This window comes from Mus caroli, chromosome 12 (genome assembly GCF_900094665.2).
Source record: "Mus caroli chromosome 12, CAROLI_EIJ_v1.1, whole genome shotgun sequence".
Taxonomy (NCBI): Eukaryota; Metazoa; Chordata; class Mammalia; order Rodentia; family Muridae; genus Mus; species Mus caroli.
Window position 1 is genome coordinate 86370948 of NC_034581.1, and position 27220 is coordinate 86398167.

General features: G+C 39.9%; 1 protein-coding gene across 3 annotated transcripts in view; it reads right to left on the reverse strand.

Annotated features, from left to right (window-relative positions):
- Nucleotides 1–27220, reverse strand: part of Cep128 (centrosomal protein 128) — a 339922-nt gene that overhangs the window by 214205 nt on the left and 98497 nt on the right. For 2 of the 3 annotated variants that reach the window (XM_021179475.2, XM_021179474.2), the window contains exons 15-17: nt 14370–14720; nt 8230–8880; nt 3749–3913 (exon numbers count right to left, since the gene is read on the reverse strand). In XM_021179475.2, coding sequence (XP_021035134.1) covers nt 3749–3913; nt 8230–8880; nt 14370–14720 — 1167 coding nt within the window. The remainder of the gene's footprint in view (nt 1–3748; nt 3914–8229; nt 8881–14369; nt 14721–27220) is intronic. The other variant, XM_021179476.2, reaches the window with a different exon arrangement.

Consider the following 27220-nt stretch of genomic DNA (forward strand, 5'->3'; position numbering starts at 1 on the left):
TGTTTCAAAATTAGAAAATTAACACTGAAAACATATCTTCTATGTTTTCGCCATTTTTCTCAGTGGTTATAAATATATCTGCAGGATGGAAAGATGGCCCAGACATTAAAGGCTAGGCTCACAACTAGAAAGATAAATATATCTGCATCAACTATTGGATATGTTATTTAACAATATGGCTACAGTACAAATTAAGAAAAAAGCCAGTGCATACAGTATCAACATAATAATCTATTAAATACTGTCAGAATTTTAAGTGCTCAATAATTTTCAAATATCGTACAAGCATGTTCAATATTAAAATCTATCTCAGTACACAAGCTAAACAATCTACACAATTACTTTGAAACCTCTAACAGCATCATTCATAAATATCTACCTATTAGAATACAATTTTTAAAATTAAATCAGGTACAGTTCTGCATACTTCAGACATTTAAAAAAACAGATATTATTACCCACTAACTCTATTAGATCCTCATATGCTAGTGAAACCAATATAAATATTTCTCAGATACAGTGAATACTATTATGACTTTTGAGACAAATACCAGCAGAATCAAAAGATTAACATCAACAAATCATTTTAGAACAATGAAAGAAATAAAGAATTTTTCCCATAAAACTTAAGCTAAAGAAATAATGAACTTTAGTAGCAGTACACATAAAAGAAAATTAATTCTGTAACATTTCAAAAGAGTGTTCTGCCTGGTAAGAAGCTTAACAAAGTCTGAAATGTATGTGTAAGCATTCTGTGGGTTATATAATACGTGTCCCCTTTGTAAGGGACAATGAAAAATAACACTTGACAAAGTATAATCAAATGTTAGAAAAAAAACATTTTTAATACATCACATCTCCACTAAATCTATGAGTAAGATGCAGAAGGCAGTTACTCAGTGCACACAAAATCACAGCAATCGTCCACCGCCAATCAATGTCATAATTGTTGCTAATGCTTTATAGGAATTTTAATGAGTCTTGCCATTTCTTACCATAGTTTATGACAAGAAATAAAGGACACAAACAGAATGGTATTTCAAAATGTGTGTGCGCGCTCGCGTGTGTGTGTGTGTGTGTGTGTGTGTGTGTGTGATAATTCATGTTAATGTTAAATACGTACAAGTAAGAATACTGCTGTTACATAAAGGCCTCCCTTTGTGTTATAACATGGCCAAAGGATATGCTGTTCATCTGTTTCACTCCATGAAACCACATCTGTCAAGTCATTGTGTTGCTCCAGGAGTGACTTAAAGGCTGCTAGTCCTTAGCGTTTCCATCACTTATATAGATTTTTTTTTGTTTTGCCTTATATTTCTGTTACTATTGTTGTCCCCTCTGATCATGGTACATGTGGTGTGCACAGACATGTGCCTATCACTTAGCTAGCATGTGACAGACCTTTGTGCCTTATCCTTGTGTGATGTCTCTCTTCTAAAACCAACTACTGCCATAAAACTGCCCTTCCATCTATTCCTTCAAACACTTGTGAATGGACTGCCAAATCGGTCAGTATCAACTCTGTGAACCATCTGTATCAAATGATCAATACTATAGTTCTAAACTTTTCACCAGCAAAGTCCTATGGCTTTATTAGGTGACAGCAAACGACTCCGACTCCGACTCCTCTGACTCCTCACCACCACCACCATCACCACCACCACCACTACCACCATCATCATCATCATCATCACCATCACTACCACCATCATCTTGTCACTGGGAGGACTAGCAGCAATGTATTGTGGTTTGAATGACAATGGCCCTCATAGACTCATCTGTTTGAATGCTTGGACCCCAGTTGTAGGAACTGTTTGGGAAGTATAAGCAGATACAAACTTGGAGAAAACGTGTCACTAAGAGTAAGCTTTGAAGTTTGAAAAGTACACATCTGGTCCAGACTAGATCTGTCTGCCTCCCGCCTGAGGATCAGGCTGGGAGCTCTCAGATACTGCTCCAGTGCCCTGCTTGCCTACTGCCCTGCTCCCATCATAATGATCACTGACTACTCTACTCTGGAACTATAAGCAAGCCTCTACTTGAATGCTTTCTTTTAAAAAAAAAACTCCACTGGCCATAATATCTCTTCACAACAACACAGAAGTAACTGGACTGGCTAGAGTTATGTCACCGTAACACAAGCTAGAGCCACTGGAAAGGGAGGAACCTCAATTGAAAAAATGCCTCTGTAAGATCCTGCTATACGGTGTTTTCTTAATTAGTGATTGATGGGGAGCCTTAGGGTGGGTGGTGCCATCCCTGGGCTGTTGTCCTGGATTCTATAAAAAAAAAAAAGCAGGTTGAACAAGAGCAAGCTAGTAAGCAGCACCCCTCCATGGCATCTTTCTCAGCTCCTGCCTCCAGGCTCTCATCCTATCTGAGTTCCTGTCTTGACTTCGTTTGATGATGAACAGTGATGTGTAAGTGTAAGCCAGTTTCCAAGTTGCTTTTGATAGTGGTGTTTCATCACAGCACTGATAACCCTAGGACAGTTACTAAGACTATTAGTATAGTCTATAGCATAATAGTATTAATATTAGTATATGCTGATTGCTTGAGTGCTTGGTTGAATCATTAATCAGCAAGTATTGGAAGCTTACAAGAAACAAAACAATAATCCCACCACCAAGGAAGATATATATTCACATGTGTCCTTTACTTTAAAGCATTAAGACCATCTTCACACTGCACTGGAACACACAGTCAGGACTTGACTAAACTAAACATTCCAAATCCAAAGATTCAAAATCTGAGAAGATCTAAAATCACACTTTTTGAGCACACCTAGAAGCTGACCTCATGCAATGGTTTGCAATCAAAACACAATCAAGGCAAAAGAACGTAAAATTGCTTTCAGATTACACGTTAGAAATATAGAAAATGAATGACACCTGTGTTTTCACTTTCTTACTGTTCTCAAGGTACCTAATTATGTACATGCAAATACTCAAAAATTCAGAAATTCAAAAATCACAAACACTCTGGCTCCAAACACTTCCAAAAACTGGACACTGTGTACATAGTTCTACCAAGTAAAAGGGTCACACAGAACTGTGTCTCATCTGTATCCCGCCCTGGGCACCGTGCCTGAGTACATGCTCAATATCCAGCCATGTAACTCCAGCAGTAACGCCACAAACTTGGTTCTAAGATGAATCTTCTCTTCCTGTGAGTCTGTGACATACACATCTGGCCCGGCATCAACAGAAGCAGGTAAGGCAGACTTACGGTAGAGAAGAGTGAACTTTACAGTTTCAACAGCAGCACAGAGCACTGCAGAGCAGAGCAGAGCAGAGCAGGCCGTAACAGTAGCACACAGCTGGTAAGCATACATACCTGGAATCTCGGCACCCAGGAGGCTGAGACAGGAGGAGAAAGAAAGAAAAGGAAAGAGAGGATGGGAGAAGAGGAGGAGGGAGAAGAGGAGGGGAAGGGGTAACGTTGGGAACTGAGGGAGGACAGAGAGATAGGCAGGCAAGAAGACTACCCTGAAATTACTAACTTAAAACATATTTAATTGCAAATTCTAAACTGACTTTAACCTTGCCTCTGAAGAAAAGCCTAGTAATCTGAAGGCCTAGTAAGAAATTTACAACAAATGTACTAGACTGTGATTGGTCAAAATAATAAACAAACTATCTTCTTCCAGGGCACCAATACCACTTTCCTGAGAGTACTATTTGTTAAGCAGTGTGCATAAAATACATTTTAAAAGTTCTTTAGATGAGAATTCCTTTAACTCTTTTACCTTCTTGTCTAGATCCTCCTTAAGACTCTGGTATTTTAGCTTCAGTTTTTTGTTCTCATTTTCAGTGTGGGTTACTTCCTCTGTCAGTTTCTCACACTGGGATTTCAACTTCTCTAGCTGACCGAGATGGGCTTTAGCCATATTCTTATCTTCCAAGCTTTCTGCCTGATGGAAAGACAAGGAGAAAAGAGAAAGCTGACCGGCTGCAGCTAAATGATACAAAAAAATAATCCTCACTGCAGCAGAGGGGGGAGAACTGCGAGACTCTCATGCTCTTTTCATAGACAGAAAGCAAAAGCAAAGCAAGCGTTCTTTGCATGCACTCGATACATCTCAAACACTTGCTAGGTGACAGGGACTACAGTACGGTGCTGAAGATGAGAGATACCAACTCTAAAGTAGTAGGAGAAAACAGTCAACATCAGTGAAGGCAAAGTATTTCCCAGGTATTTTGGTAAGGCAGAGAGACTAACTGCTGAGCAAGGAAGGCATCTCCGGAGAAGATGCTTCCAGATGATGCTTCAGGCTGGCCAGTTTCCTCATCTACAAGAGAGGGGCTTAACCTTCCCTCCTGGATGTTAGGAAAGACTCTCAGGCTTTTCATGTAATGTAATATCAGCACTACTCTCACAGGACATAGAAGAACAATATGAATGAACTGTCCATTACCAATGGTGTAAAAAATAAATAATTAATTAAATAAAACCCTTCTGATCTATAGTTATTTGAGTATAACCAAACTTGGCATTTTTTTTTGGTTCATTTCTTTTTGAGATTGTAATTTAGTTATGTTTCACCCTTCCCTTTCCTCTCACCAAACCTCCCATAATTCTGCTTCCACATTGATATGGAAACACAAAGAGCAAAGATAGCCAAAACAAGAATATGCAGGACGTGTCACCATACATAGAGGACTACAAGTGTCAGCAACAGCTTTATCTCTGCTATCTTCTCAACGCCTGAGCTGGGAGGGGCTATTACTGCCCTATTGACTCCTATTTTGAAATCAAGCCAGCAGAAACTAGTAGCTTTAGCAGGTACATTGCAAATAAAAGCACAGAGGACGTGAACCCAGCAATGCTTCCTAACCCGTGCACTCTCAACAGGAGTGCTGCCTGCTGTAAGGTTTACAAACACCTGAGCACAAGCATCAGTTGGAATGTGGCGCACGTACCCTGACAGTCAAAGAGCAAGCGCATACACCCTGGAAAGTGCATCCCAGTACCTGACATGTGTGCTTTCTTTTCCTCTGTGGTTGGTGCTTGGTGCATGGAACACGCATGTTCTAGGCAAACCCTACTGAGCTAATGGCAGGCCGGCCTCCTTCATTATATACCTGTTACGCGTGGTTAATTAGGTACATAGGAACACAATCACTGGGAACAAATTCCTGAGAGAAGTTTTGAGAGTTTTAAACAAAATCTATATTTTATTTACTCCACCAGATTCAGCTAAGACCTCATGCCACTTTGAATTAACAAAGGAATTGATTTTTTTTATGAGCAATCCTGTATTCACAGGCCCAAAATAAATTTACAAAATAAAGTCTCTCATCAGGAAAATTGCTCAATTACAATTTTAAGTTTCAGGAGACTGCTTTTTACTTTACTTTATACCCTATAAAAAAAAAGCAGAGTGAATAGGAAAGCTCTCGTGAAGGTCAGCGACTCCTAGAGCCTGCTCCCAGGCCCTCAGTAGACAGTGTGCCCCTCCGCCTCCCACTCTTTCCCTGCCCAGCCATGCCTCATTTGAAATCAGCCAAGACTGAGACATCTACACCACTAAATTTGAAAAATTCTATGCTATAGGATTTTCTTCCACTCAGAGCCTATTTTTAAAGATATCAATTCTTAATTTCCCAAACACTTTACCTATTTGATGGCTTGGGTTTTTTTTTTTTTTTTAATTACATCAGCGTTTCATTTGAGAATTTGCAAAGTCATGTACTCACAATAAGCAAGCAGTATAAATGCATTTCGGTGGTAAGGCAATAGAAATGATATGACCTTACCAATAGCACAGAGCCAACAATGGCTAAAGCATACCCTTCAGCTTTCCGCTCAAGCCAACAGACCGAACCGGATGAACAATGTTCTTGTAGACATCCTGAACCTACTCTAGCTGGACAAATCAGTACCAGTTCCTAGTCAGTACCATGAAGCTCACCACGTACCATAATCAACAGTGTGGGCAGCAGATACGGCCATGAAAGGACCCTCCACTTTCAATGAAACCCACAACCATAAGCACTGCCCCACACAACTGATGACATTCCACGACCATCCTGCAGAGCCCAGCCTTCCTTGGAGGTGCACATACACCTCCACTCCTCTCATGCTTGGGTGACAACAGCCAAGGGACCAATCATGCTCTCCACAGAGGTTTCTGACAAAGGACTAATCAAGTCTCTTCATAAAAGTACCATATGTGCCCAAATGTCCCCCTCAGAATTACATAACTTACTCTGATCCCTTCACCCACATGCACAATGGAAACCCACTGGATGACCACTTGGACCTTAACTCCAAAAATCTGCCCCTGAGGGATTTCTGAATGAATAAAACAATCCCTAATAATGGACCTTTCCCCCCAGCCTCTCTCATTTATTCAGCAGAAACGCTTGTTCTACTCTAGTCGAATGGCAGTACTCACAAGCCCATGCTGGTCCTACCCCAATTTTCCTATCAAATGTCTGTCTGTTGCCATTCAATTATTACTCTAAGTTCATAAAAAGGAACAATATTCACTCATCAAGCTTCCTACCCAGTTGTTCTCAGTTCTAAATCTTTCCCAGGACAGCCAACTAAGAACTCAAGCAGCTGCCTGCATGGGTTCAAATCCTATCTCCACCATTCTCCAGGCACGCTTATGGCTCAGTTTCCTTATGACTGAGAAAAACCCTGCACACTAGCATCAGGAACGATGTACTCAACGATTAGCACATATAAAGTCCTTACAGCTATAACTGACACGCGTGCTCATAAGTATTTTCTGACAGTATTACTGCAATGGCGAATCAATCAGCAAATAATAGGAGCTCTTCTTCATAACCCTAACTCTCATGTTGTCCATGCCTTCATCATTCTAAATGGCTATTGAACCTTATTTAATAAATACTAAAATACATGTTTTTCAGGTTTTCCCATCTCCCATTTGGGATGTTAACTTATGTGACATCATGTCACAGTTTTAAGTGTGTGACATGTAGGAGACAGTAAGTATTTTTCTTAGTAGCATGCAACAATAATGTACCTTAAAACCGTGGTGTCAAAGACTCCTAGTAACATTTTGCCTATTGTCCTCTCCTCCACTCTGATTTGTCACCTCAATTAATGTCACTAAAATGGCGACTGCCAAAAGGCTAGACAAAACTGGGAAAGAATCTATAAAGCCATGTTCTACAGGTATTAGCTACTGCAGTATCATTTTCTCTTAGTCTTTAATACTTTTAAAGTACTAGTTACATTTAAAGAACTCTTGGGCTGGGCGTGGTGGCGCACGCCTTTAATCCCAGCACTCGGGAGGCAGAGGCAGGAGGATTTCTGAGTTCGAGGCCAGCCTGGTCTACAGAGTGAGTTCCAGGACAGCCAGGGCTACACAGAGAAACCCTGTCTCGAAAACCAAAAAAAAAAAAAAACAAAACAAAAACAAAACAAGAACTCTTGAAGAAAAATGACTGTTAAGCTTTACCAATGTATCCAATCGTTCACCTATGACACAAATATGCGCAAGGTTTCAGAATATCAGGAACTACCTGACGCACTGACGGGCACAACTGAAGCAAATCCAAGTTTTCATGAGTCTCACTCTGACTAAGGGAGATTCAAAACATCAGTTAACTATATCCACCCTATAGCACTTAAGCATGGTACAGAAAAGGCAAAGAATGGACATGGTCTAATTTAACACATCTGACAACTGTGCTCTATCAAATGACTGCCCTGAGTGGTGATAATGCCAATGCCATTTGACCTTCAAAACATTTCCACATGTGCAAGATCTCCATCAGGAATTTACCCATGCAGGTTTGACTTGAAACAAAGAAGACACTGCAGGGGCCTTGTGTTTCCACGCCCATGCTGTGTCGCCTTAGTTACCGTGTGAATAAGGACTGTGGCTACAGCTTTGGTGGCCTGGGCAAGTCTTTACCTTTTGTATTTTAGGAGGTCATAAATGGTGAATGAGGGCAAGTTTCAGGCCCAGGACTTACTGCCACCTCTCCCTTTCCTCAACTCCCAAAATAGCTAAATGTTCTCTTTAAAGGGCTCTCGGCTTCTGAACCAGATGCTCCCAGGTGGCTGTTGTAACTCACTTCGACCTGGCCAAACAGGCAGGAATAAACCCCTTTACTGTTGGTTTTATCTTCGCTGCAATGCTTGGGGACACTGAATGATCTCTAAAAGTTTATGCTTTATTAACTTCATGAGCCACCAAAAAAAAGAAAGTCTGTCAGTATCATCAAAATAATTGAGCACGGGTACCTTCAGCGTCCTGATGTGGCTCTCGGCTTCACTCTTCTCCTTCTTAAAGTACTTCATCAGCTCCTGGATATTCTGCTCATGTTTTAACTTCACACTCTCCAACGATGAGGTAAGGTCTTCCAGCTCCCTCTGGTGAACGTCTCGTTCTAACTTTAACTGTGTGACAGCCGTGGCGGTTTCTTCTTCTTTAGATTTTACCTGGGCTGTCAGCTCAGAAAGGTCCCTGAACACAGCTTTCTTGGCTTTCTCTTCCTCAGCCAGTTTATTAGCGAGATCTGCTCGGATGGCACTCAGGTCCTTGATGGACTCTTGCATCTCAAGGAGTTTGACTTTGTCCTGGGACTGACTCTTCTTGAGCTCTGTAATTTCTTCCTCCAGGTGAATTTTCTCGGCCTTTATCTGGCTTTGACTCTTACTCTGTCTTTTCAACTCATTCTCCAGTCTATGGATGGTGTCGAGGGAATTCTTGACCTCTAGTTCGAGTTCAGCTTGGTGGGACTCAATGTCATTGAGTTTCTTCTCCTTACAGTGGAGCTCCTCTTCCTGCAGGGCACGCTTGTTCAAGACACCATTGAGTTCCTTCCTGAGACTCTCAATCTGCTGTAAGGCTGCACAAAGCTGGCTTTTCAGTTCATCCCTCTCTTTTATAAACTAGTGAGTTAAGAATACAAAAAATAAGGAAAAAAAGAAAAAAAGAAAGAAAAAGGTTACTGCAATGTCTACATTGGTTCTTCCAAGTAACAAAATAAAATTTAATCCATAAGGGGAAGAAAATTTCACTAAATCATATTTTGCATATTTCAACAAAAACCAATTTTAGGCTGGAAATGGGGTAAACATATAAACATTATATACCTTTAAAATAACACATTATAATACCACACTGGTATGAATGTGTATTTCAGATACTTATTGCCAAACTGTACTAGTCCATAATAATCAATAATTACTTAAATGTAAGATAAAATCAGGCAAAGAAATAAAGGAGAAAACACTACTATTGTGACTTACTAGAACTGATATTAAAGCACTGCCTAAAGTAACAGGAACATATATTCTCGTGGCGCACTCAAGAAGAAGAGGGAAAGGATAATATGGGGAATCAAGACAGCATTGGGAAGCGGTAATGATGCACGATCTGTGTCACTCGTGGTAAAGTCATCGAATCATGCCAGTATGTGATAAAAACACAGCAACCAACAACCATAAGTACTGAGAACCCACAAAGGTGGGCATAAGCTCTTTAAAAGGGGCACAGGTCGGGAAGATACTCAAGAGAAATACATCACCTACAGGGGATTGCATTGGGTGACAGAGGCCAAGAACCAACCTCCTGATCTCTGGTTCTCACTGCACACTCACTACGGATGGCAGTGTGGCCAGTGGAGCCAAAGTTGCCTCTACAGCTCACAGGTACCGAGAGCAATGCTTAGGCTTGCTGCTCATATGCAGTATGCCCTCCTCACCATGACATTGTAATTTTAGTTTTTCAGTTTTCTCCTTTTTATTTTTTTATAAATTCTTTTTTATTCACAAATTTTCATACAACATATTTTGATTATATTCCTCCCCCCTGTACCAATTCCTCCTAGATTCTCTTCATTTCTTTTTTTTTAATTAGATATTTTCTTTATTTACATTTCAAATGCTATCCTGAAAGTCTCCTATACCTTCCCTCCCCCACCCTGCTCCCCTACCCACTCACTCCCACTTCTTGGCCCTGGCATTCCCCAGTACTGGGGCATATAAAGTTTGCAAGACCTAGGGGCCTCTCTTTCCACTGATGGCCAACTAGGCCATCTTCTGCTACATATGCAACTAGAGACACGAGCTCTGGGGGTACTAGTTAGTTCATATTGTTGTTTCCTTTTTATTTTTAACTGAAAAAAATGTTGACTATATTTGTAAGATGAAATAAGATAAAAATTAAGATTCCTTTCAGAAGCTGAAAGGTCAATCTGAAACAACTACCCATATTTTGTATAACTACATAAAAATCACATATATAGAGACCACAGTGACCCTAGCCATGCCAAAGGTGAGGGTTGGAGAATGTTGTCCTTCAGACATTAATTTAAACAGCAAGAATCTTTCTTTTTCTCAGAAGTGCAACAGGTCCAGAAATATGATGGTTCGGTAACAGTCCTATGATGGTTCGAATCCTAGGCTCTGCAACTTTACAATTCTCTAGGGTTCCCCTTTTTCCCAGTGTTCCAAGATCATATGTCAAGTCACCTGAAAAATTACAGCGTAAGTTGTAGAATTATAGAACACCTAGCCAGGTCTTGAGTTTCTTTGGCAATATGGATCCTGAAAAGCAAGTAATGCTCATACATTTGCTTGTGGTTAAGGGCTGGATGTGGTAAGAATTGAAAGATCCCAAACTGAGATTCTTCCACTGAAGGTGTAAACAAAGGACAGCTATAGACAAAGAGGAATCTGAGCTGCAGGGATTGGCAGCTAGAGCAGAGCGACTCAGAGGCTGCTGGGAAGCAATCCAACAAAGAGAAGTGGCATGCGGATGGATGTCAATGAGATCCAGACAAACTCTGTTGTGTTTTGTTTTGGCGGGATTGGTTTTTGTTTTGTTTTGTTTTGTTTTGTTTTGTTTTGTTTTGTTTTTTCAAGACAGGGTTTTTCTGTATAGCTCTGGCTGTCCTGAAACTTACTCTGTAGACCAAGCTGGCCTTGATCTCAGACATCCACCTGCCTCTGCCTACCAAGTGCTGGGATTAAAGGCGTGCGCCACCACTGCCCGGCTCTGACAAACTCTGAATAATGGCAAGAGTTATATTTAATAAATACGGGGGGGGGGCAGATGAAATGGGCAACAAACCCCTTGAGTGATTTGGAAACCTACTGGGGAGCAGGGTGGTGAGGAATAAGAATGGAAAAGCATGTTGTAGTCAGGGAAGCACAAGAATGATGTTCTGTGAAACCTCAGTAAAAGCAGAAGAAAGGACAACTCCAGGACCTCAGGCCAACTCCCACATCACCATTTCCATTTCACTAAGAGGTATATAGGGAAAGCTTAATGTTGGTTCCCATTTTTAAAAACTGCAGAAAATGCCAGTACTTTCTTGAACTACATCTCCAGGCTTCCGCACATACTCAGGAGGCAGACCGCCTCAGCAATGAACCTTCTTAGCTTAAACTATTACAACAGTTCCAATCTTACAAGGCAGGAGATAATGCCTCTCAGCAGGGGAGAAATGCAAAGATGGAAAGAATGGCAAATGAAGATTCGTAAGTCAAACACAATCAAGCAAAAGGCTCAGTACATAAACCAGCTGATAATCCTGCCAACTCAGCAGAAGAAAGAAAGGACCATGCAAGGAATACTAGCTATACTGACTACAGCATAGGAAGGCATGGGGCAAATTAGAAACATCTCACACTATGATCAAACTCCGATTTCTAATTCTTCCTCTTGCCTTTTCAAAGCACGTCGGAAACTATTTCCAACAGGACTTAAAACCAACAGAGAAAGTCAACTTTCTTGATGGACAGGCACATCCCTGGAGAGGAGTTCTCTCGCAGTCTCCCTAGGTGGTCCTCTGCATACTACTTGGTGGGTAATGGCCCTGGTTGAAATAGTTATGTCCTCTCCTTGGAGGAAAGAAAATGACCTGAACTTTCTTGCTTTTTGATGCCATTTTCTGTGACAATATATTTTTTTTGTTGTTTAAAATTACATGTCCCTTTATAAGTAAAATAGTTTTGTGCCATGGGACCAAGATCCCATAAATGAGCATAAGAAGAATAGAAATGAGAGTGATTTTAAAAAGTATTTAGTCTTTTCATATATTTTTAAGTGGCAAATCTTAGAGCAAAATATAGACCATGCTACAAAGAGAGACATACTAGGCATAGGGCCATTTTACAAATAGAAATACTTCCCACTTGACCACACAGAATGGATCAACAAAGCTCCAAAGTTATTTATTAAAAATTAATTCATTCTTTTAACTACAAGATGTCATATTTGTAAGTATCATTTTTACTTTAAAATACTTTTCCAAATATACTAAAGAGTCATTTTATAAAGCTAATTAGTCCAAAACAAAAGAGGATGTTATATTTTGCCTTAAGGATTAAAAATTAAATATTAAGTAAATATTCCTTATAGAGAATATTAAATAAGCTGTTCTCTCTTGCTTCCCCCCCCCCACCGTGTGTTTGTGTGTGTGTGTGTGTCTGTCTGTGTCTGTCTGCCTGTGTATCTGTATGTTACTGGGAAATGAACCCAGGGCATTTAATATGTCAAGCATGCACTGTACCACTGACCTCTGACCTCTGCCCAACATCAGCATACTCCTCTATTACTCTCCACCTTTTTTTTTAAAGATCAAGGCTCTCACTGAACCTGAAGCTTGGTGTCTTGGCTAACGAGCTGACCAAGAAGCCCCTCAGAGCATCTGCCTCTGATGCCCGGGCTGGAGTCAGATGTGCACCACTGTGCCTAGCTCTTCTCGTGACCCAGTGTAGGTCCTCATGCATGAACTGCAAGTGTGAGCCAACATCCCAGCCACTAGATTCTTCTACATTTTTCCAAACTTATTCACCACATATTTGCACATCACAGATTTACTGAACACTTGAAGCTTCCGTGTAACATTTCTAATCCCTTCTCCCTTGATTAACCATTGCTCGAACTGCAACATGCTGCATTAATTTTTCAGGTTTTTAAAGGGGAAATTACAATGCCTGCTGTGATAATTGTAATCCTACCCTAACTGCAGCAATCACTTAAGAACTACTTCTCTGCTTATCATCAGTAATGCTAAGTAATAAAAAAATAATTTTGTCAGGAATATTCTGAGACATGATTGTTTAATAATTTTTAGTATTCTGAAAACTCAATCTAATAGATGCTTAGCACCATAAATTGGGATACTGCCTGGTGGCATGGCCCATTCTAAATTCCCTCTAATGAAGTAAGAGTCCCCAGACAGCTCACAGTCAATCAATAGCAACTCTCTGCTCTCTAGCTGCCTTCCCTTCCAGGCATGATCACAGAAGCAGCTGCCAGGCCAGGCCGACAACAGTGTAATCAAGGTTGAGGAATTTGCTGGGATCAAATCAATTTAGATTCGAGTCCAGCACTTTAGGAGTGCTTTACCTCCTGGCAACCAGCCACTCACTGTGTGTCAGATGAGCCAAAACGGAAAGCATTCCACAGTGAGTACAGGCTCTTAAATCTGAAAAACACATACAGAAAAGATAAGGCCTCACAGTCATGACATCTGACTGAAAATGAGCATGCACCATTATCAGTGATGATGTCAAGCTATCCTTTAAATATAATCGCCCGGCATTTTCATGTTTTGATGTTAGTGTTATTACTTCCAGAGAGTGTCCACTTAACCACATGATTATTCTGCACTATTCTGAGTTCTTGACAAACCACAAAGTACCTATGATGAACCAAGACAAAATAAGCCATGTCTTTTTATTCTTATTAACACTGGAGTTTAGTTCAACTCAAAGATATAGATGAAAATAAACCCAGAAGTATCAAAAAAAAATCTATTTATAGTAACTGATTGCACAAGAGACAAGATAATGTGAATACATAGAACGATGAGCAGCTGGCATTCTGTTGCTGTCAGAAGATCATAAACTAGTCATAAGGAGCCCTGTGATCCCATGGCACTTGCTGTCAATGAGACCACCAATGTCACTCACTTAGATCACCGTATTATAACAACTTCCAGAGCCACACGTTAGTAACTACTACATTTTTAACATGCCTTCTTTCTACCCTATTCTTAAATCAAAATACTTAAATAAATGAGACTTTAAATGCATGCAGGAGGGGAAAGCCACATGTTGTTAAGGAAAATAAGGTGACTTTTCCTCGGGAAAGTTAGATAACTGAAAAATAATTCAATTTAGGGAACTCATAAGATAAACTGAGACAGAAGGTAGAAGATCCCTCAACTCTGAAAAGCCAACAAATATTAAAATATTTTAGAGGATTTGGAAAACCCAAGTTCTAACTCAAGTTTTCCCTTCAAGTAGACAATACTTGAGAGCTCTCTGTTTGAGGATGTATCAGTACTTAGAGACACAGCATGGCCCTCAAGCTCTTGTTCAAAGTTTGCATAAACAAAGCGTTAAGAACCTGGCTCAGATACCTGGTTGTTCTTCTCTGTCAGCTGGACAAGGGTTTCAGCTTGTTTCTCCATTGACCGTTCCAACTTCTTATGCTTCAGCTTCCACTGCCGGATGGACTCCTGAGCCTTGGTTTTCAGGTCCTCCCTCCTCTTCTCAGCCTCCTCTCGCAGGGCCTCTGACCTCTGGAACTCACTAAGGTAGTGTTCCGCCTGCTTGGTCGCTTCCTCTGCGTGTTGACTCAGCTCTGAGAGCTGGAGGTCGGTCCGCTTACGATTGGCCTCGCAGGTCTCAAAGTGATTCTGGATCTCTGTAAGTTGGTCCAACATCTGCAACTGTTGCTTTTCCCTGTTCTCCAAGTCACGGGTTAGGTTCTAGGAATTAACCACATGGAACGTTAGGATGATGTTCTTGTCAGTGTTGGGTATGTACCATGCAAACTAAGACACTGAACTATCACAGAGACAAAAGTCATCACTGCCCAACTTCATTCACAGTCAATCTAGAATGTACAGTTCCTTCTGTGTATTTAACAGTCAAATTAGCTGCAGATAAACTACTGTCTCTCTTTCACACCGTATCTTTGTAATCGACACAAAAATGGATGGCAGTGCTAAGAAAAATGTGTTATTTTAGTAAAAATCTAGTTTTTTGTTCAACAGAAGCAATGTCAGTGATTTAAAATGTGTCAGCTTATTAGAAAAGTCTTAGAAGCAATTATATAGCATTTTACTTTCTATCAGCACCTGAAATTTTATTACAATAAACTAATAAACCACTAACAATAACATGAGCATTGATGATGGACACACTACTGTAGATAACACTATGCTTCAGAGTTCCTCTCAAAGATCCCCTGTGAAATGGCCTCTGTTATTTCCAGCACTTCTCTCAAACTGATATGAACCACTGCAGTATAGATTTTTAAATAAAGTTAAATTTATTGAGGACATTTCTCTGCTGAAGGCAAGTATCATAAAATGTAGTTCTCCTCAAGCAGGGAGTGGTGGGTAATTTTTACATTTGGAAGTTTATACTTAATCATGATGTATAACACATATTAAACATGAAAATAATTAAATACTGAATTAAAAAATAAGAGGTTGGTATTATATGAGTAAAACAATGCTATTTCACTCAAAAAGTTTTGTAAGGAAGTCACAAGTACAGAAATAAGTATTTAGAGTGGTTTACAAGAGCTATCCCTCCTGAGAGTCACTTTGCTATGCCAAGAAATGACAAGAAGAACTCTAAAAAGCCATTGGTACAAATAATAGTGAATCCAACAAGCTAAAGTAGCTGTGAATCATGGCAGCAAACACCATCTATATGCACAAAGGCTCTGACAAACAGACATACACGTGTCTGGAGCACGGACAGAAACCCAGCCTCAACCGCAGCACTTTCCAGCCTTAATTTCATCAGGCACGGTCAATGAGTCAAAGCAGAGCTCCGTTCCCTGTAATTCAATGATAACCAAGCTCCAATCCATAGGATCCCAGAGGCCAGGTATAAAGAAAGGGGCTAGGAGGGGCAAGATAGAGCTCCTTAGGAAAGGGAAAAAGAATAGATAGTTATGCTTAGAAGTGGGGGAGGCTTCTAACAGGAGGGTCAAGCAGAAAAGAGGAGAAGAGAGACAGAGAGAAAGAGGAACACAGAGAGAGAGAGAGAGAGAGAAGGAGGGACTACAGGGAGAGACAACTAAAACGAAGGATAGTGTGAAAACAATACAGCAGAAGCTTCCCAATAATAATAAAAAATAAAAAGTATACACACACGCACACACATACATATACACACAAACATACATACACATATACACACACATACATATACACACACACACAGAGACACACACACATATACACACACACACACATACACACACACACACATATACACACACAGAGACACACACACACATAATACACAGACACACACATACATATACACACACACACATACATACACACACATACATACACACACACATATACACACACATATACACACACACATATAAACACACACACAGACACACACACACACACACACATATATATATATATATACAATCTACATGAGATCATCAAATAGAATCCTATTTGTTTTCTTTTTTTTTTTTATGTTATGGTTTGCCATAGATTAAAACATTCTTTTTTTTTTACTTTTTTTTTAATTTTTAATATTTTTTATTACATATTTTCCTCAATTACATTTCCAATGCTATCCCAAAAGTCCCCCATAGCGCCCCCCACTTCCCTACCCACCCATTCCCATTCTTTTGGCCCTGGCATTCCCCTATATTGGGGCATATAAAGTTTGCAAGTCCAATGGGCCTCTCTTTCCAGTGATGGCCGACTAGGCCATCTTTCGATACATATGCAGCTAGAGACAAGAGCTCCGGGGTACTGGTTAGTTCATCATGTTGTTCCAACTATAGGACAGATGTTATACAGACACTAAAAGAACACAAATTCCTATTTGTTTTCTAATGAAAGGGGTTGGATCCAAATGGGAGGGGAGTTGTAGAGGAACTGGGAGGCGTAGAGAGAAGGGAAAGCATAATTGGGATATAGTATATGAGAAAAAAGACTTTTTCAATATTAAAAAGTCAGTTTGACAGTATACAAAAAACGTTTCTTTTCAAACAAATACCAAAGCCTTGAAACCAAGGTTCACTTTCAGAGCAACAGGTTTTCATTTTCTCAGTTCACCAAGTTCAAGGAAGCCTGGAAGACTTGAGTCACTCCGTTGTCCACCCAAATCAAACAGTAAACTGAGAAGTATGCACTTGTTTGCATGGAAAATTCTAAGCTGAGATCAGAAAACCCTAGTGATTGTGGTTTACCATTTGCCCTTATGCTACAAGCTTTACTGATATTCTAAAAACCAACCTTATCAATGAGCAACAGCCACATGATTCCACATTTGACAACAACAAAGTTGGGGAGGGGGGGGGTCCTTCCTGTCTGTTTTGGCAACAAGACTTACAAGGAGAGTGATCAAGGCTACTCTGTATCAGACACATGGCTTCTAGATAAATGTCAAAGAAACTGACAGTTTAGTTGGAAAGCTCTTCACAACCAACCTCCAAGTAACACTGACCACGAGTGAAAACTAACACTGGCAGGTTCCTTCCTGTTGCTGTACCTGATCATTATCAAGGAGAGGGCGTCTCCCTTGGCATCTTTTTTGTGAACTTTCAAGCCCCGGTTCATAACTTCCATATTCTTTCACTTTGCTCATTTTCTTGCTGACCTCTCAAACTCTTTCCTCAACAAAACCATGAACAGTGGATGAACTAGGCAATTTCCTAATCCCTACCACAAGCTCTGAATCTCTTGAGGGAGGAAAAAAAAAAAAAATCACACAGAAACATTAGTCAATCCAATCACAAATCAGGAGCCACCTTCCAGCACTCAGGAATGTTTCCCCACCTCTCTCCAATTTATTCTATGGCCATTCCAAACTCTCTCGTTTACTACTCTACCATCTTTCAGTCACTTTTAGTATGCAACACAACTCTTCCTTCATAGGCTAAACTGAGGCAGTTAAGGCAGGGTACCAGCGAAGTGACTTACCTATGCAACTCGGAATCTTTCCAAGGGCTAATATGTCTTCCTCTGTGGCCTCTACATGACTCCATCATCAGTACACAAATAAGCCAGTAATGCTATTTCCTGGAGGCAGCTTTAGAATTAGAAGGTATAGAACTAACTCAGGCCCCCTAGTGATGACATTTAGTCCCTGTTTAGATGCAGTTTAAGGGGAAAGTCAAAAAACACAGAAAAGCCCCTATTTATCTAAAAATTACTTCCCATACATTATTAAAATGTTATTAGAGCTTCCAACTAAACCTGAAAACTTCATACAACTCATTTCCATTTCTCCTCTCAGTCTTTAAAGGGGAGAGAATGTTGATGTGTGTTTATGTTAAAGGCCTCGGGTTTAGTGAGATCCAGAAGGATATAAAGGACTCGGCACTTTATAGTCAATCTTAAGATACAATTTAGTAAAATTAAAGGATATCAAGAAAACTGAGCAGAGGAAATCAGGACAGAGGCAGATGCCCATGGAGAATAGGAGCGAGTGTCCAGTTCTCTCCCAGCAGAGTTAAAGATGAAATGCACACTCCCTCTAGCAGTGAACTCATTACAAGGTTTAGCTCTAAGATTTAACTATGGGATGGTCACATAAGCACCATCTGCCTAACACACATATCAAAATTCAAACTCAAAGGCATAAACAAAAGAAAAAGACATTCAACACAAAGCACATTATTTACACAGACTAAGCAAAGTAAACAGCAGCAAGACTCACACAGGGTTCACTTCAAATCCCAGCTCTGGGACTGAGCCATCGGAAGCAAAGCTACTCCACTTACAAAGTGAGCCAAAGAACATCAAGCACTCCTAGGGATCACAACCCACACAGGATCTCGGACCTCCTCAAGAATAAGTGGCACATCGAAGAAATTAAGGACAGAGTTTTATATCTGACCAGAGGCCATAATTTAAAAACAAGTGTACAATGCCTACATGTTAGAGGGAAGCAGAGCAAACAGTGGGAGTTAAAGTATTTTCCTTACACAGAAAGGACTAGCCATAAGTCCTTGGGAGCCAAGGGATACATCACTGCACCAATCCTGAATACAGGCTAAATAACCTTAATAGTTATATAAATGGTCAAAACCAGAAAGGAATCCTGGAATAGGAATTACCTAAACATCAATCCATAGATATTTCTAGAAATTTGTAGAAACCGGGTGGTGGGGAGGGACGGGAGGCAGGGAGGCAGAGAATCACAGGGTAAACTGAAATAAGAACCAGAAGCTAGAGTCATAGTACAGACATAAAGAACTTGCCTAGCATGTTCCTAGGCCATGGGATCAAACCCCAGTATTGGGGGAATAGGGGTTTTGGAAACCTTCCTATCTTGCCGGATATTCTGGTTCAAACATGTAATTCCAACATTTGGGAAGCTGAGGCAGGAGAATTGGCAAAAAAATCGATGTCAGCATGAAATACAAAGTGAGTTCCAGGTTAACTAAAGCACATAGCAAGACCCTGTCTCAAAACATAAACACTATATAAATAAATAAATAAATAAATAAATAAATAAACAGATATGTTCAGGGCAGAGGTAAACATCTCCTACCTCGAATGTTCAAGAACAAAGCCCACGTGCCAGGCACTGAGGAAAGCCCCACACAAGAAGTGCTGACTGGGCAAAGGCTATTGGGTGGGAGGGTGGGGCTGCACAACACAAGACCACTGATGTTAGGTAGCAGAAATGTGATTTCAGTCCGTAGATTCAATAGAACCCATCTGCTCAGTGAGATATCAAAAGGCAAGAAAAAGAAGATGACTAGCAAGCACTGTAAGGAAAAGATCTGTCTAAAGGAGTGGAAATGAGAAACTCAGCCAAGAGTAGCATAATCAAGAGTCCACACTGTGAGCCCCTATCATCAATGATGAAGACTGCTCGTTCTAAAAGGCTTAAAAAAAAAAAAAAAAAGACTGGAAACTAAGGTCAGAAATCGACCTGAGGGGATGCCAAAATCCACTTGGACCTTTCAAAGGTTTCCCGGCAAGGGAATAACATGATCAGATATGTAACTGAGGAAGATTAATCACTAAAAGACATTATGCTAATACTCACATATTCAAATATTATGGCACCATTAAAAGTAACTGAACATTGAAAGTCCAGTGAAAGCAGGAATGGACTTTTAGAACCAATTCTTTTTTTCAACCTAACTCAATTGGAGCAAAGTCAATAAAGCTGGCTTATAACAGATGAGAGCAACTTGGAGCATCCAGGGGACTTCAAAAGGAAACCAGGGACACCTGCCACTTTTTCTAAGGAAAATCATCTGCATGTTTTGACTCAATACAGTACACATTTAGTGTGCTCAGGAATATGCAAATTGCTAAGATAAAAAGACAAATACGATAGCATAGTGTGATATTCTGCTGTCCCAGAGAATCACGTAGCCTTGTAGGGAAGACAGAGAGCCGAGTCACTTGTCATACATGTGATATACATGAGCAACCCTTCTCTGTCTGAAATCTCACAATCCTTCACATTCATGCTGCCAAGTATGTACTGATGCCCCATTCCTCGGTGCCTTCCCCTGGTACAGCGCTCCCTAATTAGCAGCGGTGCTCCTTGCAAAAGATGTCTGTACTACCTTAGGCACTAACTATGCGAAAAAAGAAGAGCATTCACATTGCTACTCAAAGGGTTAAAGAGGAGAGGGAAATGGGCACAGGGATGGGGAAATGGGCACAGAAACTGAAAAAAGAATGCCCAGCTCAGCCTGTGAGAAGTCAGTCCCCAGCACTACAGCAGCCATGTGCCTAGATTCCTGACCTCTGCATTCCTTCACGATTTTCACGGTCACTTCACTATAAACTTGAATGCTGGTAGAGGAAAGGGCTTGGAAGAACAATGGGGAAGACAGAAAAAGCAAACAAGTGGATGTGGCCAGGACAGGTCTCCCAAATACAAACAAACAAGGGCTGAGGTAAGGACTCAGACTGATATGACGTCACAGCGTCCATTAAATTATCCCAAAACCAGGGGTAGCCAAATAAAAATATAATTATTTGTAAATCTTGTGTTTTCTACTGAAAATCAGTGAAGGGAAAAGGCTACTTGTTATATGTGTTCATGTTTTCCAGTTTTATAACATCTGAAAAAACGGGGAGCAAAGCCCTTCTAAATCCCAGGGGAAAAAGTGACTATCAACTGTAAAGTCTCTAGTAGTTGCCTGTCCAGAGTGTGTCTGTGTGTCTGTGTGTGTCTGTGTCCGTGTGTGTGTGTCTGTGTGTCTGTGTCTGTGTGTGTCTGTGCCTGTGTGTGTCTGTGTGTGTCTGTGTCTGTGTGTGTGTGTGTTTGTGTGTGTCTGTGTGTGTGTCTCTGTGTGTGTGTCTGTCTGTCTGTCTGTCTGTCTGTGCCTGTGTGTGTGTCTGTCTGTCTGTGTGTCTGTGTGTGTGTGTGTGTGTATGTGTTTTTGTGTATATGGGGAGATGCACATATATATACATGCATATATATATATATACATATATATATCTCACATATACCTATGACTTTATGTTTATACACACACTGCTTGTGGACGTTGTACATCGTGGTGCGGAGCCTAGTGCGCACCACGATGTACAACGTCCACAAGCAGCACATTGTTAAATGTCCTACAAGAAATGCACTCTACAGAATTACACAGATGTTTATATTATAGCCATTTAATGAACCATAAAGAATAACTTTTATGTTCTATTATCATTGCTATTGTTATTATTATTATTATTATAATTATAGAGGTAAACATTTGTATATTTTTATTAAGTTAATTTCAAAAATAACTGCTTGGAAGCCGGGCGTGGTGGCGCACACCTTTAATCCCAGCACTCGGGAGGCAGAGGCAGGCGGATTTCTGAGTTCGAGGCCAGCCTGGTCTACAAAGTGAGTTCCAGGACAGCCAGGGCTACACAGAGAAACCCTGTCTCGAAAAACCAAAAAAAAAAAAAAAATAACTGCTTGGTTACAAAACTTTGGTAAGAACACAAGTGTCACTGACAGTGTTTTTGACAAAACCTCCTCAACCAAAAGAGTAGCACAGTGTAGTCTCAAGATACACACTACAGCAGCATGTCTCAAGCACTACCTACCATGCAAATACACACTACAGCAGCGCGTCTCAAGCACTACCATGCAGATCTTCACAAACATTAAAAACAGTAGCCCTAAAGCGAGCAGTGGTCAACAAGCCACTGGAAATAAGATTCATGTAAGCAGACAACAATTATCCTTAATAACATCTGTGAACAAAGACTCCCCAGCACCCTCCTGAGCTGGGCTGGGTTTTGGCAGGGAGTGGGGAGATGGGTACAAATAAGATCTGCGAAGCAGATGTAATCGATTTGGAACACAGAAGTAAGACAAAGATTATCTTCTTGCTCCCTCTTTGCCACTACAAGCAGTCACCATGTTGTCCTGAGGTGGACACCCAGTCTGTGCCTCTGCAGGTCTTGCAGTGTCATTTCCAATGCTTGTTGGAAGCCCAGCAGGACCTGGTCTGGTAGTAATGATAACAACACCTAGGGTTAGAAAAATATCTACAGCAGTTCTTCCCACACTACACATAAAGTCTAACATTGACTGACCAGACAAAATAACTAATGATTTATGAGGATCTCATCGGAAATTCTCAGATTCTCAATTAGATCATGTCTCACTCGCCTCTGTTGGAAATTAGCTATCACATGCCTTGACGAACTCACATTTCAGGTTAATTCCAGTGTTTTATGAACCCGTATGGAAAGAACAACTCATCAATTGTCCAGTCAGGAGGACTATGACAAGCCTCTTTGAACAAAAGAACTCAAATCAATCAAAGCATGTCTGCACCTTTGAAACATATCTACATGACGCTAAATTAGGCCATCACTCACTGAGGCCGTAACATAGAAAGCCTCTTTCAAAGTACAGGAATGGCAAAGTAGAATACACACTTAAAATCTCAGAGAAAATTCTTACCTCAAGCAAAACACACATTAAACTGATTCAAACTTTTAACAAGTTACAGAGAAAATGAAACATCAAGGGCCACTTCAGTGTAACTCTCGCTTCCTGGCATATTAATTCCAACCACACCACTGTTAATACTTTCTTCCTAATAAGCAGACAGACATGACACTGATCCAAAATACTAGGTCCCTGAAGTCGTAGTGATTAAAAGAAATTATTGTTTCTCCACGCATCCTATGAGAACATGTTTCAAACAGCTCCTTGTACTTTTTAATGAAGCATCATACGGAGCTTAAGCAAAATACAGGAAATAATGTCCAATTAATTAAATGCATTCATCTCTGTGAGGAAATATTAACTTGTTTCATTAACTGTGATGCTCATTATACAGATTTTAAACACATATTTCTTCAGAATGTTTAACGGTGAACTCAAGGGGGCATACAATTAACTTCTAGGTCCCAGCAATACGCAAGGGAAATCTAGCCCTAGTACACATATCTTAAAGGACATTTATATTTTTTCTCACACTCCATTAGATTGATAATTTCAGCCATATAACTCCAGATTTTTAAGTCAACACTTAGAGAAAAGAAGATTCAGGGCTGGAGAGATGGCTTGGTGGCCATGAGTGCTTGCGGCACTTGCAAAGGTCTGAGTCCCAGCCCCCACACGGCAGTCCACAACTGTCTATAACTCTACTACCAGGAGACCAATGCCATCTTCTGACCTCCGTGGGCATCAGGCACACACATGGTGCACATACATACATTTAGGCAAATACTCATATACATAAAACAGTAAACTAAATATAAAAAAATTAAAGAACAGAAAATGTAGATATATCATATAAAACTAGTCTGTACTTTAAGCAGATTGGTTGGGGATCCTTCTAAACGAGGTAGAACAAACTTACTACAACTTTGCTGAGCCATGTAGCAGATTGACACAGGCAACCATGAAAAAAGTATACCCAGAGCTCATCAATATTGATGTAGTTGCAAAGATGTCTGAACATTATGCCCAACTTCATAACATATGTTAACAATGAGAAACTCAATGTAAGCTAACCTATAATGCTACTGCAGGGCTCCATTATGGTGCAATGCATTTATTCCAATACACTGCTGTGAAAGACTGCTCAGGCTAAATTTGACAAAAGTTTATTAGTGGACAAGATAGCAAGAGAACTGGATGAGCCAGATGTTTGATGGGGAGATCAGAACACCAGTATATCAAAAGATCCCAGCTTAGTTATCTCAGATAATATAAGTGATCACATGATGCAAACATGACATCACACACTACAGAAATAGTAGGCTTAAATGAAGTGTTCCATCCTATTCACTAAATTATTTTTAAAGGATGTAGAGTGAATCAGAAGTACATAATACACATATTATCAAAATATCCCATTTCATCAAAAATTATAACATTTTTCAAAACCTAAAAGTATGGCACACAAATGAAAAAAGAACATAAAACAGCCTTTGAGGGAGTTCAGAAGCTGAACTTATCAAAGACATCACAACAGCTATTATACTCAAAAGGCTAAAAGGAAACCATCTTTTGGATGAAGGTATGATGATAATATCTCATCAAGTTGATTCCTAGAATACCCAATATGTCTATTTCTATTTCCTAGTTGTTGTCTTTTTTCTTCTGTTTGTTTTTTGGATTGTGATGAGTGAATACCAATACCATATATTTATAAGACAAATCATATAAATAATACATGTTTCTAATGTATTAGGTGATATCTTTCTTCTCAAAATGCTTTCTTTTGTTGATTTATTTAATGAGCCTTCCTCGGTTTAGGTGCTTTTAGTCAGGTAAATGTTTTCATTGTAACTGAAAAAGCAATTAATACAGATTCTTACCAGCCCTTCTGTAAAACCCTAGGACACCAATAAAGGCAGTATCTACCAGTATCTACCTGATTCTTTAACACAGAGCTGACTTCAGTTTGCCTGACTATAATTCTATCATTAGCAGTCCCCTTAAAAAAAAAGAAAAAAAAAAAGGCTGTACATTTCATACAAAGCCAGACTTTACCTAAGGGAACTAGGACAAGTTAAACCCATTCATGGATTCAGGAAAGAAAACCACTAACATTTCATATTATTTGGATAGCCAAGTTATTTATCAGCATCTAAAACACCATTTTCAGAATATACATACATATATATATATATATACACACATATATATAATTTAGCTTTATTTTTTACAGAGATAATCTTAATATTTGTAAACTTTAAAGAGTATAACAGGGCAACCAACGCTTTTATAAGGATAAGTACAATCTAGTCTCGTTTTATGCCCTTGTAGAAAGCTCCCTGAAACAAACATATAAAAAAACAATTTAATTTGCCACTTAAAATGATATGCTATCAAATTAAAAATACTCTAAAGATAAGGTAACAATAAAGACTGCAGAAGAAATGTACGAGCAGCTAAACTTGCATGTTATAAAGCCTGCAAACACCCCCTCATGATAGCAGTGCTAGTCAGGGACTTATGCACCACCACGACAGCATCTCTTTTGCTTCAGATTACCCAGCTTTCCAAGCCAAGTTATTATGTCCAAACCTGCATTTCATCTTTTTCATTTCTTTATACATTAAATCAACCTATAACTAATATGAAGCTATCGCTATTTCATAATTTGTGGTCCCCCATTTCCTCCATGAGTCACACAAACACAACAGCACAACATGGAGACACAAGTCTTATCCTTATATGTGTCTACTTTGTTTCCAAAATAAGAACTTAGCATGATTTTGGTAAGGAAAACTTGAAAATATTCTCATTCCTGAATTATATCCTTATTAAATACCTCCAAGTTATAAATTTTAAGTATTAATGGTGCCTTAATGAAAAAAATCAAGACATCTGCCCACTTCGACTTTCGTGACTACAGAATTCTTCTTGCCACTGGGAGAGTGCAGAAAACAGAAAGGCTGTCTTATGTGCCAGCCTCTTAAAGCCCTAGCTTTTCGTATTGGAGGCAGGATGCAGGACTTAAACTAAGCCCTCCAGAAGCTATGAGCTCTGCCTCCTCTGGTGTTTTCACGTGTAAAGTATCTCTGCCAAGAGATACCTCATGTAAACTCTTAGGAACACAGCATTTACCTACTTAACAAATTGCCACAATATTAGAAGTACACTAAGTGCCACCATGGTCAATAAATTTGACCTCTACATTTTCTTAATACTCTATCTTGAATATTAAAAATTAGGAATAGTGGCATGCTTTACCACATACATTTGGATTAAGAAAAGGCTACTAAGATTTAAACTAAGATTTAAATTATGTGCAGAATAACGAAGGTCTCCAGGCTTCGGGCTCCCAGGATCCTGCCTAAGAGTGACACTACAACCAAGTCTCCAGATCTGCACAGGAAACAGAAGACTCAAAGATCACTTGCTAAGAACCCGCCTTCCTGTCTCTAGCTACTAAAACGGGTTTCGGGTTTTGGTTGTCTCACCACCCTCACTGTCTTAACCATGCATTCTGGAACCACAGGCCCGGGGTTTTCCATAGGAATCATCATGTCAGTTGTCACCCCACCATTACCTTCAACATTTAATCTAAGTTATGTTCAGCAGCTTGGCTTGATTTGGCATTTTTTTTTTGGTTTTGGTTTTGGTTTTCTTTCAAGTTCTTAGCTGAATTTAAAAGTCAAATGTTTTTCATGAAGACTTAAGTTAATGGAAGACGGAGGCAGAGATTAAATCGGAGAATCACTGATTAGGAGCCTGGAATTCTTCTGACTACAAATAACCCATCAAGGTTAATGAGGTTCAACCTGAGTGTACAAAGAGCAGGAACGCTCTGAGCGGTTTCCATGTGCTTACAGATTCAAGTTCTTGCGGAGAATTGGAAGTACAGATTAAACAAACTCAAGCATGGCTTCCTTCCATTTGGATTTTCCTCCATATAAAACAATTGCTTCAAGTACTATTATCAGATATTATTAATAACAAAAGGTAATGCGATATTTAAACAAGGAGAAATTTTCCCAGAGGTTGACGGTTCTTACTGAAACCAATGTGCCTTTAAGAAGTGGCTCTGAACACTTGCTGCATAAGCATGGCACTAGGACTCAGGCTGAGATCTCCAGCATCCTCATAAAGAGCTGGAGGCAAGACCCTGGTGCCTACTGGCCTCCGGTCCAGCTCCTGGATCACTGACCCTTTCTCAAGGGAATAAAGTAGAGAGTGATAGAACAGGACATCTGATGTCCTCTGCTAGCCTGGGCACACACTCAAGTGCCTCCTCTCTCTCTCTCTCTCTCTCTCTCTCTCTCTCTCTCTCTCTCTCTCTCTC